This window comes from Prionailurus viverrinus, chromosome B3 (assembly GCF_022837055.1).
Source record: "Prionailurus viverrinus isolate Anna chromosome B3, UM_Priviv_1.0, whole genome shotgun sequence".
Lineage (NCBI taxonomy): Eukaryota > Metazoa > Chordata > Mammalia > Carnivora > Felidae > Prionailurus > Prionailurus viverrinus.
Genome location: NC_062566.1, coordinates 121,346,402 through 121,359,458, shown reverse-complemented (window position 1 = coordinate 121,359,458; position 13,057 = coordinate 121,346,402). Strand labels below are relative to the sequence as shown.

The 13,057-nt window shown below is 41.8% G+C and overlaps 1 protein-coding gene and 1 long non-coding RNA gene across 3 annotated transcripts in view; one reads left to right on the top strand and one right to left on the bottom strand.

Annotated features, from left to right (window-relative positions):
• Nucleotides 1-579: 579 nt before the first annotated feature.
• Nucleotides 580-11,804, bottom strand: LOC125169081 (uncharacterized). The gene is made up of 3 exons (XR_007153436.1): nucleotides 11,658-11,804; nucleotides 10,607-10,820; nucleotides 580-643 (listed from the first exon to the last, which is right to left on the bottom strand). It is a non-coding gene; the product is annotated as an uncharacterized LOC125169081 (long non-coding RNA).
• A 148-nt stretch (nucleotides 11,805-11,952) lies between these two features.
• Nucleotides 11,953-13,057, top strand: part of GTF2A1 (general transcription factor IIA subunit 1) — a 44,042-nt gene continuing 42,937 nt past the window's right edge. Inside the window, exon 1 of one of the 2 annotated variants that reach the window (XM_047864711.1) lies at nucleotides 11,953-12,425. In XM_047864711.1, coding sequence (XP_047720667.1) covers nucleotides 12,396-12,425 — 30 coding nt within the window. In that variant the 5' untranslated portion in view covers nucleotides 11,953-12,395. Of the gene's footprint in view, nucleotides 12,426-12,774; nucleotides 12,914-13,057 lie in introns of those variants that run through there. The other variant, XM_047864713.1, reaches the window with a different exon arrangement.

Genomic DNA, 13,057 nt, shown 5'->3' with positions numbered 1-13,057 from the left:
CTCTGTCTCTCTCTCTCAAAAACAAATAAACATTTTAAAAAATAATAAAGAAAAGAATACCATAGTTATTTATTACTAAGGAGGCTACAAAATCTATGAAGAAATGGAACACCACTGTAAGGGACTGTGGTTTCCTGGTTCTACGTTCTATCTGGGCTCAGGTGTATTTTGTCATCCTGTGTCCAAATAGCAGTATTGATTGTCTTTTATCACACACTACAGTATATCTGAGGGCTGAAAACTCTATCATTTCAATTTAACATTTATTGAGGAATGGTAATGCATTCTACACTTGACAAATGAGCAACTGTATCTCTTGGCTAGAGATTTATATAAGGCTTCTAGTTTTAAACAGTCTGAGTCATTTCAGGAAGTAGATGATTTTCAGCTGATGTAGAAACAGAAATCAGTTATTCAAATGATTTAACCTCAATGAAACCGGTGAAAAATTTACTACTTTAGAGTGTAGTATGTGTTTCATCTCAAACTTGGAATTGCTTCCTTCTTTGATTCTAATTTTATAGACGGGGAAAAAAAAAAACCTTACATGTGCAGAAGATATATACAGCTTTGCTTTATTGGTGAACTCAGTTCAGAAATATGTTCTAATTTCTACTTGTTCCGCTCCACTGTTCAACATGATCTAGACAAAGACAAAATGGAACCCATTTAATTTTCTGTACCATCAATATTATTATTGTTGCTACGGTCTTCAATATTTACTAAGGACCTACTTTATGCCAGTTATTGTGCTAAGGGGCTGCACGTGGATCATTTCTTAATCCTCACATAATTATCTAAAGTAGGTAATATTACTAACCTGCCACTCTACAGATGAGGTCACTTGCCCATGGTCAGAGCAAGAACAAGCATGTTGGTCTACCTGACGCCCGAGGTCACATGCTTGGATACTTGCTAGACCAGTATAGCTGTTGATATATACTACCTCTTCTAATTTATTGTGCCATGACATTAGCACATGCTTAATTTACTTTTTTTATCTACTTATTTAGAGTTATGCCGCTGGCTTATTAGATAAAATAGAAAGAATTCCCCTTCCTAATGTTCTACCTCTAAAAATGGTCATCCTTTATTTTCTTGTCTTATGAAAGCATTTAAAATGTAAGGATAAAGCTAGACATAAATGTTTTGATTATAGACAATCTTGCTAGAAAATGGCTGTTCTTGACAAATTCAAGAATTGAATTGAGTCATTCAACTGAAATGAGTAACTGAGTAGGTGCTATTTAAAATGGAAAATGGAGGGGCGCCTGGGTGGCGCAGTCGGTTAAGCGTCCGACTTCAGCCAGGTCACGATCTCGCGGTCCGGGAGTTCGAGCCCCGCGTCGGGCTCTGGGCTGATGATGGCTCAGAGCCTGGAGCCTGTTTCTGATTCTGTGTCTCCCTCTCTCTCTGCCCCTCCCCCGTTCATGCTCTGTCTCTCTCTGTCCCAAAAATAAATAAATGTCGAAAAAAAAAAAATTTAAAATGGAAAATGGATGATTTTCAAGTGATGTAAAAACAGAGGAATTGGTTATTTAAATTATTTAATAAATGCTTCTTGATGACACTTTTATGAAGGCAATTATATTTAATCAGGGCAAAGTCTTGGTTTCAGGGCTCAATGTTGCATAGAGTTTCTTGTCTCCCAAATGAAGTTTAACACATTATATAATTAACATATACTTGACAAACTTAAGGAGAGACATGATTCGATTCAAAACCGTTGCATTCTCCTGGATTGACAGCTTCTTATTTCTAAGACAGGTGGAAAGAGCCCTGAACTTGTACCTCTAAAATTTCACAAGTAAACTGCAATATGACCTTGGACAAGTCACTGTTGAAGGTAAGTCTCAGTTTCCTAATCATAATAAAGGCATAATATTACTTATCTCATTGGACTGTTACAAGCTTTAAATGAGGTACTGTGTGATTAAAACTTTTACAATAAATCCATTGTTGTTGTTGTTGTTGTTGTTTCTTAGCTTGGCAGGAACACAAAGTGGCAAATGCCTCATCTTTTTTTTTTTAATCTCCATTTTTCCTGCTTAAGCATCTATTATTTTTTGCCCACTGGCTATCTCATTACTTTGAAGAAACAACCGATAACATTAACCCAGAGCTTTGTTTTCAACAAGTTATTTGAACTACACCCCTTGATTTTTCTCACAGAAACCAATTAAAAGGAAGACCAGCCCTCAGTAGTTAAGCCAATTCCTTACTTCCACTCTGGTCTGGAATCTATGATAATCTTTCTGCCACCTCCCCTTTTACAATCTCTACCACCTCTGCTACCAGAGGAAGGTAGATTCTGGAGAAGAACTGAAATGGGTCCATCTAGTTCCAGTTACAGTAATAATTCTCTAAGATATAGTTTACAGATAAACTGCAGATTTATCTTCTATAATGTATTATTTTAAGCTTATTTATTTATTTTGAGAAAGAGAGAGAGAGAAAGTAAGACAGAGAGAGAGTGTGTACATACAGGTGGGGTAGGGACAGAAAGAGCAGGAGAGAGAATCCCAAGCAGGGTCCATGTTGTCAGCAGAGAGCCAGAACCCAACTGGAAGCTCGAACTCACAAGACTGAGTCCTGTGATGTATTTTATTATAAAGTTATCTATGTAGGGGTACCTGGCTGGCTCAGTCGATAGAGCATCTGACTCTTGATCTCAGGGTCATGAGTTCAAGCCCCACGCTGGGCATGGAGCCTACTTAAAAAAAAAATAACAACAACAACAATAATAATAATAAAGAGGAGTGCCTGGGTGGCTCAGTTGTTTAAGTGTTCAACTCTTGGTTTTGGCTCAGGTCATGATTTCACAGTAATGGGATCAAGCCCCCTGTTGGCTCCTGGTGTGGAGCCTGCTCAAGATTCTCTCTTGCCCTCTGTCCCTCCCCTGCTAGTATGTGTGCATGCTCTCTCCCTCTGTCTCTCAGAAAGAAAGAAAGGGAAAAAAGGAAAGAAGCTTATCTATGTAGAATTACCTGTCATATCAGGAGGCTCTATCTGGATGAAGGTATATGAAGAAGATAAAGTTGGCATGTAAATCAAAGATAATTTCTCCACTAGAAGAATACTTACATAAAAACATCAGAGCACATTTTCAACATTTTTAATTGTCCTAAGGCACAGCTGTTCAACTTGTGAATCAAGATAAGGCATATGTAGGGCACCTGGTTGGCTCAGTTGTTAAGCATCTGACTTTGGCTCAGGGCATGATCTCATGGTTCATGAGTTCGAGTCCCACATCAAGTTGGGCATGAGGCGAGCCTCACTTTCTTTCTCTTTCTCTCTACTTCTCTCTCTCTCTCCCTCTGCCCCTTCTCGGATTCTATTTGCACCTCGCTCACTTGTGCCCCCCCCTCAAAAAAAAAAAAAAAAGGCATATGTGGCTGAGGTCCAAAAAACAGAGAAAGAGAAAAACCTATGTAATTAAAGTGTTTAATATTAATTACATGTGTAACAATACCAGGCCTTCTTGGGAATATCAACTGTCTTTCGACAGAAAGACAAGTTGTCTGTATAAAGAATCATCACTGATTGTAAAATAAAGCTTCATTGGCTTATTTTTAATATTTTACATGAACAATTTCATTTAATTCAGTAACTCTTTAATTTCATCAAATATCCAATAAGTGTTCAAATTTCCAATTGTGTCATAATTGTCATTTCTTTTACAGTTTATTTGCATTGGGATCCAAATAAGTTCCATACATTGTGATTAATTGATAAGTCCCTTCTAAAAAATTTATTCATTCATTCATTCATTCATTCATGTATTTAGAGAGAGACACAGAGAGAGCACAAGCAGGGTAGGGGCAGAGAGAGAGGGGGACAGAGGATCCAAAGCAGGCTCTGTGCAGACAGCAGAAAGCCTGATGAGGGGGCTCAACCTCACAAACCATGAGATCAAGACCTGAGCTGAAGTCAGACACTTAACTGACTGAGCCACCCAGGCGTCCCTCGTAAGTGTCTTTTAATCTGTAGGTTCCTCTCTCCCTGAATTTATTTATTGAAGAAATTGGACCATTTGTACAATAGCTTCCCAGGGCCTGGCTTTTGCTGATTGCATTCCTGATATATAGTTTGATATGTCCTTGAACCCTTTGTATTTTTTGTGAATTGCTAGTTGGGTCTACAAACTTAGATTCTGGGTTTATATTTTTGGGTGGTGGTCATGAAGGTAAGACTACCTTATAGGTGGTGGCATGTTTTTTATCAGGAAGGCATATACCTCTGGTTGTTTCCCTTTTTGTAATGTTGGCAGATGTCAGTGCTTAACGCCTCCATCTCTCAATTCATTAGAGGTTGCCCAATGGTGGTATTTTATCATTCTTTATTCGGTTATTGGCTGGAACACTTCTCTTTTTTTATGTTTATTTATTTATTTTGAGAGAGAGAGAGAACAAGCCGGGGAGGGGCAAAAAGGGAAAGGAGAGAGAGAATTCCAAGCAGGCTCCCCATTGACGCTGACCCAGTGGAGTTCAAAGGGGGGGCTCGATCTCACAAACCATGAGATCATGACCTGAGATGAAATCAAGAGTCAGATGCTTAGCTGACTGAGCCACCCAGGTGCCCCTAGATGGAATACTTCTTTAATGAGAAACTTCTTTTCATCTACTGTATTAGTTTCCTAAGGCTGTTGTAAGAAATAAGCATGAACTTGGTGGCTCAACACCAACAGAAATTTATTCTCTTGCAGTTGTGGAGGCCAGAAGTCTAAAATAAATGTATTTCCAGGACCACATTCCCCCAAGAGGCTCTAGGGGAGAATCTGTTCTTTGCTTCTTCCAACTTCTGGGGGCTACACATTACCTGTGGGTGCATTGTTACAATTTCTACCACTGTGGTTACATTTCCCTTTCCTCTTCTTTTTACTCACTTCTATGTATCTCTTTTTAAAAAATTTTTAAACATTTATTTATTTTTGAGAGAGGGAGAGAGAGAGGCAGAGCATGAGTAGGGGAGGGGCAGAGAAAGAGGGAGACACAGAATCTGGAGCAGGCTCCAGGCCAGAAGTGGGACTGGAACTCACGAACCATGAGATCATGACCTGAGCCGAAGTCAGATGCTCAACTGACTAATCCACCCAGGCACCCCTATGTATCTCCTATAAGAACACTCACCATAGGATTTAGGGCCTATCAGGGTAATCCAGGATAATCTCATCACAAAATCCTTGACATAATTACACCTGTAGAGACCCCTTTTCAAGTAAGATAACATTCATAGGTTTTGAGGATTAGGACATGGTCATTTTCTTTTTTTTTTTAATTTTTTTTTTTTCAACGTTTATTTATTTTTGGGACAGAGAGAGACAGAGCATGAACGGGGGAGGGGCAGAGAGAGAGGGAGACACAGAATCGGAAACAGGCTCCAGGCTCTGAGCCATCAGCCCAGAGCCCGACGCGGGGCTCGAACTCACGAACCGCGAGATCGTGACCTGGCTGAAGTCGGACGCTTAACCGACTGCGCCACCCAGGCGCCCCGGACATGGTCATTTTCTTTTGGGGGCCACCATTCAACCCACTGCATCTACTATTTGGTACTTGGTGGTACAGTTCATGTAGGGAAGGTTAGATAAATGCTTATTTTTCTCCATTTATCAATCTTCAAAATAATGAATTAATCCCTAGCATCCTCCAATAGTGACCAATTAGAATTTTCATATTTTGTTTTGTAGCGATATTATAAATTAATGGAAAGTGTCTCATCTTTGTCCAGTGGGAGCCTCTTCATGTTGGCTCCTAAATTCTTTTGACATGAAACTAGGAGTCTTTGATATCTTCTCTCATGGGCTGAATTGTGTCCTCCAAAAAAGAGATGTTGAAATCCTAACCCCAGTACTTCAGAAAGTGGCCTTATTTGGAAACAGGGTCTTTACGGAGGGCAAGTTAGAATGTGGTCATTAGAATAAGCCCTAATCCAATATGACTGACATCTTTACAAAAAGGGGGACTTTGGACACAGAGACGGACAGGCGCAAAGGGAAAACAATGTGAAGACACAGGGAGAATGCCATGTACAGATGGAGGCAGAGATTGGAGTGATGTGACCTTAAGCCAAAGACAGGAAGGACTGCTGGCCACCACCAGCAACTGAGAAGAGGCAAGGAAGGAGTCTACTCAGAGTGTCAGGGAGAGCATGGTCCTGCTGACACCTTGATTTCAGACTTCTAGCTCCCAGGACTGTAAGAGCATGAATTTCCGTTATCTTAAGCCACCCAGTTTGTGGCACTTTGTCACCGCTGCCCCGGCAAACTAATACATCTTCCTTGCTATCTGTATGAAAAGATATTCTAGATTCAGTTTGTATTAGGTCGGGCAATAATTGGCAATTTCATTTGGTTCAAACTGATATTTTTCTTGCTCTAGTTCTGGAGTCAGCAATATCTGCAAGGAGCCTTGATTCCTTTCAGTGGAAAATGGTATTTCAAGATCATAATCTGGGAGCTAGAGATGCTCACAGTTACTAGATTGGTCGCTGTGTTTAGGCTCTTTCAGAGCTATGTGTCTTTCATAGGCTAAAATATATTGGGTCTGGGTTTTTATTATTTAAAAAAAAAAAAGACATTTCTTGTTCCTGATGTGGATCAGAATAAGACATTTATCCAAGGAGTGCTGCTCTTGAAAGGCCATAATCTATGTACTAGGTATACTCACTGCCACTGGGTTAGTTATTTCTAGGCTTCTTCAGAGGCAGGGGAAAAAATAAGACAAAATGCATCATGATACTTAAAAAAATTTTTTTTCAATGTTTATTCTTGAGAGAAAGAGAGAGAGAGAGAGCGCACAAGCGGGGAAGAGGCAGAGAGAGAGAGAGAGGGAGACACAGAATCTGAAGCAGGCTCCAGGCTCCGAGCTGTCAGCACAGAGCCTGATGCAGGGCTCAAATCCACGAACCATGAGATCATGACCTGAGCTGAAGTCGGAGGCTTAACCTAACGAGCCACCCAGGTGCCCCTGCACCATGATACTTCTAATTCAGATTCAGGACTACAGAATTTTTACTCTTCCCGCTTCTATCTTATATCTGTATTTCCTTTCCCCCATGTTGGGAATCTCAGTTTTTAAGAATAATTGAGATAATGTAATTAGAACATCACATAATTACTCATTTTATTTATCCCACATGCCATTAAAAAAACAGGATATACAAACATTATCATCAACAATACAGAGAAGAGCAAATATTTTTTTTCACATTTGTTTTTAGAAAATATCTCACTAAAGATGCAGACTCAAATTACTGTGTTTTAAAGTCACTTGAAAAGGTTCCTTCCTCTCTGTGTGTTATGAAATACTGTTAACTTTATTTGCTTTATTGTCTTTCAGTTTTGAGACTAATTAAAATTAATTTTATTTTATAAATAATTTTATTTTATAATTAAATGAATGTTTCCAGAGTAAAATATAAAAATATATTTTCTAGTTTCTTTTCCTGTCATCATATTATTTTCTCCTTGTCTTCATAGGTAACCTTCCTTAAAAAAAAATTATGGCTTATCTTTCCTTTTTTTTTTTTTAACATAAACAAGTATGTATGTATGTACACACGTTTTTATAGTTCCTCTTTTCTTAAATGGTAACATACAAAGAACACTTATCCCTACTTGTTTTTTTCACATAACACACTATACTGAAAATTAGTCTAGGGTGCCTGGGTGACTCAGTCAGTTGAGCGTCTGACTTCGGCTCAGGTCAGGATCTCACAGTTTGTGAGTTCGAGCCCCGCGTCGGGCTCTGTGCTGACAGCTCAGAGCCTGGAGCCTGTTTCAGGTTCTGTGTCTCCCTCTCTCTGCCCCTTCCCCACTCATGCTCTGTCTCTCTCTGTCTCTCAAAAATGAATAAATGTTAAAAAAATTAGGAAAAAAAAGAAAATTAGTCTACAGTGGTAAATAGAGATATTTCTCATTCCTTGTTATAGCTGCATAGTATTTCACTGTGTGCAAATACCGTGGTTTATTCAACCTTATAAAGACATATAAGGGTGTTTCCTTTCTTTGGGTGTTATAAGCAGTCCCATAATGAATAGTCTTGGGCGTACACTTTTCCTATTTTTGCTACTATATCTGTGAGATAGAGTCCTAGAATTGGCGTTGCTGGGTCAATGGATAAATTCATCTGTAATTTGCTAGATATAACTGTACATGTGTGTAACCAAGCAACCTGATTAATTCCAATGATAAATCAACATTTTGCTTAAGGAATCTTATCTCATGACAGCATATATTATATTTATATACAAAAGTTACGCTATATACTAGCCACTTAAGGTATCAAAATTTAGCCAAAGGTAAATTAAGTAACGAAATTAAAGTAACAAAAAAAATTAAGGTAACAAATTTATTTTGTGAATAAATTCATCATCAACCACTGGCATAATTATTAAAATCTCATACTAGTGTTCTACAAAGTGAGTTAAAAAGACCTTCCCCCTACGTTGATGTAGCTGTTAATACACTTACCATTAATAATAAATACATCCACCCAATACTTATCAAAACACTTTCTAGTACCCTTGATCTTCCTAACAATCATAGGTGGTGGTTACTATTTCATCTTATCAGCACAGAGAGGTTTAGTTACTGCAGAAGGTCTCACAGTAAAGTAATCGCATTGTCAAACTTGATTGCACAGACTCTGCATTAAGTTATTTTTGCTAAGCCGCCACTAACTGACTTATATTTCCATATACAAAAAAGAATTGCAAGTTAGTTGCTGTTTTAAGATATGGAGTAGCAATTTTAAACTGCAAGTTACAAGGGAGGGAGAGAACATTTAAAAAAAAGATTTAAAAAATCTCCACCTCGTGTATAAAAGTAATTTGTGTGAACAGTAATTTCTTTTTATATACTACATCAAACATCACTGCATATGGAGACCAACAGGTTTTTTGTTGTTGTTGTTGTTGTTGTCTTGCAAAAGCCTAAAAAATAGGTGAACTCTGAATATTATTTTTTTGGTAGGACTGAAATACATCAGGGCTTCTAAGATCTTGAATAAATGCTGTAACTATGCACTAACTTTACAATAGGGGCTTTCATTAGGATTGGTAAGCTTGAGCAACAAGATCTTTCCTCTTCACTTCTATATTCTCCACAAGTGCCCAAAATTATTGAGCATATAAGGGCTGTGTGATGCCTAAATATGCCAGAATTAGCTTTACTGATCTATTATTTTAAGAACATGGAGACTGCAGGTAAGTTATATAATGAGATTTTAATGCAATCTAAATTTCCAGGCGCAATCTTTTTAGATTTTTTTCTTTCTTGGCATTGTTGTTAAAATAGTCATGTGGACAGTAAAACATTTTAATGTTTGGACATACAAGGTTTGGTGTCATTTTGTTTAATATTAAAATTCATGCACTACATTTTTCCTTTGCTTTTGTTGTTTGGCAGTTATCCAGTGGTTTAGGCAGAATATTAACATTAAAAGAAGTAACTTTTTCTCATCCAGTAAATTTTGAAAAAAAAAAAAAGATTCATCACAAAGAAAGAGAGCACTATTATGTATCTGTTTAAGTATATAGTTGTTACAAAGTATGAGTTTGCAAACTGATAATCCAGTATAAATACTTCACATATGGTACAAGAAGTACTAAAATTAGAAAAGATATTTAAGCTCTGCTCCTCCCCAAAAAGTTCATATAAAAACAATTTAAAAATAATGCTAAATCTAGTCTTACGTGAGAAGAGATTTCTGTTCACAGATTTCCAGTTTTGTGAATTAACTGGCTGTGGCCTTCAAATTATTCACACCGACTATTTTGGTGCAAGATCAGGTAATATCTCTTCCTGAAATTAAGCTGGCTGGCACACATATATAGTGATTGGAGGCATGTTACAACTAAATGAGCATTTGGAAAACAGTAAACTGGAACGGAATACATGGTGGTTACTTAGGTGCCACGCACACTGGAGGGAGAGGGAAGAGTTCTAGGTAAATATTAGCCAAGTGCTTTTAAAATGTGTGAAAGAGGCCATCTCAGAGCCTCTAGGAAGTATGAAGGTCTTAAGGAGTGCAAGGCTGGGTTTTCTGCCTTTTTAATCCAAAAACTATATTTTGTTACTTCATAGATGAGACTCAATCAGAAATAACTGTCACTAATACCCCTGGGAATAAGTCCATGGAGAGTAAATCTAGATTCTAACCCACGTTCTGTATACAGTGGTCTTAATCTTAACTGATGGCAAAACATCTTATCATTTAGTTAATACCAAATGGTTAGGGAAGAAAATGAGGTGGAAGGAGAGGGATTCCATATGCAAATTACTCGGTAGTATGTACACATAATGAGGTAAAAAGGAGTCCTCTTAAAATAATAAGTGGTGAAATTTACCAGGGTCTGTACTGTTTAGAATAACTTGTCGGGCTCATGGTCACCTGAATATTAAATGAATTACAAATATTGATGGAACCCCATTTTTATGTATCAAGAGCACTGTTTTCCTATGACTTATTTTAAGTTTCCTCAACAAACAGGCAGCTGTGCACGGAACTGAAATGCACCTGAGTGTTAAGGCAAGAATTTAGGGTCAGGAGGTTTTAAAAGAAATCTCAAAATTATTTGATATTCTCTCTGCCCATCACAAACATACCGACAACTTCCCATTTTCTGAGTATTAATGGCTCTGCTTTCTCTAAGTTCTTCCTTCAGGTCCTGGCAGGTCGCATATTTTCCTCTCTGGTAAGCTGCCTTTGATATTCTCCAAATCTGCATTCAGAGGCATATAACTGTGACATTTCGTTTTGCTTTATGAGGATAAACTCCTTCACTTGTCCAGACTACATTCCGCGTGTCTCTCAAAATTCCTACGGACAAGAGAATTAGGTACTGTGAGTTCTGCCTTCCAAACAGAGCATTCTCTGTTCTGCGTGAAATGTTGCCATAAAGGCGTGATTTGCCTGAGCAGAGCAGGGCAAACGCCTATTTAATTACACTCCAAGACATGGACTTTTTCTGCCGGCTCTCTCACAGCGAGAGGCCACGAGAATTGGTGGGTCAAGGGCAAGTATTTTAGGTGTTAGTCACTGCCCGCAGTCCACGTGGAATCACAGAATTTGGGCAGTATTAAAAAAAAACAAAACAAAACAACGGAGGGGGGAACGTTATGGTGCTGTCATAATCCGATGGCTCATGTTTCATTGTTGTGTGTTTCTGGCATTTCCACTACCGCAACAAATCACTTAAAGTACACGGTCTACTAGGTGGACGAACCTTGAGGGAAATGAAACCCAGAGACTTTTAGCTGTACTGGGGGAGACAACTCAGCCGGTTTCAGAGGTTACTAGTTCTGAAATGTGTTAACAGTGGGCCCAAGCCAGCTTTCCTCCCTTTAGGAACAGGCACACAATTTCGCAGGCCAAAGGCCCACCCTCCGCAAGTCGACCGAAAGCCTCGGAGCTCTAAGTACAAGACTAGCTCACTCCCTTGAGATGACTCCGCATTTAAAACTCTGCCCGGAGTCCGAGCGCCTCCGGGACCGGAAGCGGGGTCACGTGACTAGTCCTCCGCCGCAGCCATTGCTAGCGAGGCAGCTTGCCAGCGCCCCTTCCATACTTCTTAGCTCCTCCAGCTCAGGGAGATGCAGAAACACCTGACAAGAGGGGTCCCAGGTAGCTTTGAACTCGAGTGTTACCAGAACTCACGTCGTTTCCAGCAATACTTTAAAAGCCCCTTATCCCAAAAGAGCTGTCAGACACTTCCGCCTGTGGGGGCCACCACGTGATCACGCGAGACTTGGGAAACCTGCGGGGCGACTTCACTACTCCAGGCCACAAGGCTCCGCCCGCCCAGCGCTCTCCACGGCGCGTGACGACGCGGCCCAAGGTGGCCTCCGCCCCGGCGCGCCTGCGCACGCGGCTCTCGCGGTGTCTCGCGCTCAGCCCCGCCCACCTCTGCCCCCGCCCTTTCCGCCCCTCCCTCCCCCTCCGCCCTGTCTCTCGGCGGCAGCGGCGGCGGCGGCGGCTCGCGCAGCTCGTTGGCTCACTATATAAAGGGGAGAAGCGGGCAGACCGGACGGCTGGAGCTGCAGCCGGTGGCGGCAGCGGCGGCGCGGGGAGCGGCGACCGGTGGTGGTTTCCCTCCTTGGCGCGGGGTGGGGAGCGGGCAACGCCCCCCGGACCCCACGAGGGTCGTGGCTTTTTTCTTAAGGGCGATTCTCGAGGTTTTTTAGCTCCGGGAGGACTGCCCCCCTCCTCCTCCTTCTCTTCTCACCGCTCCCCTCTACTCTTTCAGGATCCGATTTTGTTTGAAATTTTTACCCCCAGTCTTGCGGTGGCTTGGGCCACCCTCCGGGTGTTTTGGTTTTCTTTTTTTCTTTTTTGGTTTTGTTTTTATCTTGTTTTCTCGGGCTTGCCCCCCTCTTGTTTGTGTTGTGTGTGGAAATGGCGAACTCGGCAAATACAAACACCGTGGTAAGGACGTGGTTTGGTGGCCGGCGGGGGCTTCGTTCAGGCGGCAGCAACGGCCGGACCGGGCGGGGGCGGGGACGGCGGCGACTCCCGGCCTCTACTCTCCTCAGCCGCCCGCGCGGCCGCCGCCGCCGCCACTTCCCGCCTCGGGCGGAGCGGGCCGGGGCGGCGGGCGCGGGGGGGCGCCTCGGGCTCGCGGCGGCGGCGGCGGCGGCAGCGGCGGGGAGGGCGGGGGCGCCGGCGGGGCCTGGGGCCGCCGCGGGGCGGTCCGGGCCTCGAAGGCCGTTGGGCCGGGGCGAGCGCGCGGCCCTGGCCCCAGACCCCGGCCGCCGGGAGGGAGGGTGGGTGGGAAACCGCCGCTTCCCCCCGAGACGGGTCCGGCCACAGTGGCTCGAGAAGGGCCTCCTGGAGCAGCCTCAGAACAGAAACCGCGTCTGGGGAATTGGGCGAGTCCCCAATACCCACCGTGGTCCACTTCAATGCGGTGGAAGGTGAACGGCTACTTTGGGGGTTACTTGGGGTGTTTCTGGCGGTTGTGCTTAGGGAGCCTTCACTGGGGCCGTTTTATATTTCTTTAAAAAAAAAAAAAAGGACGAAGGTTGAAAAGCACTTATCTCGGTTCCTTCCGAATCGGT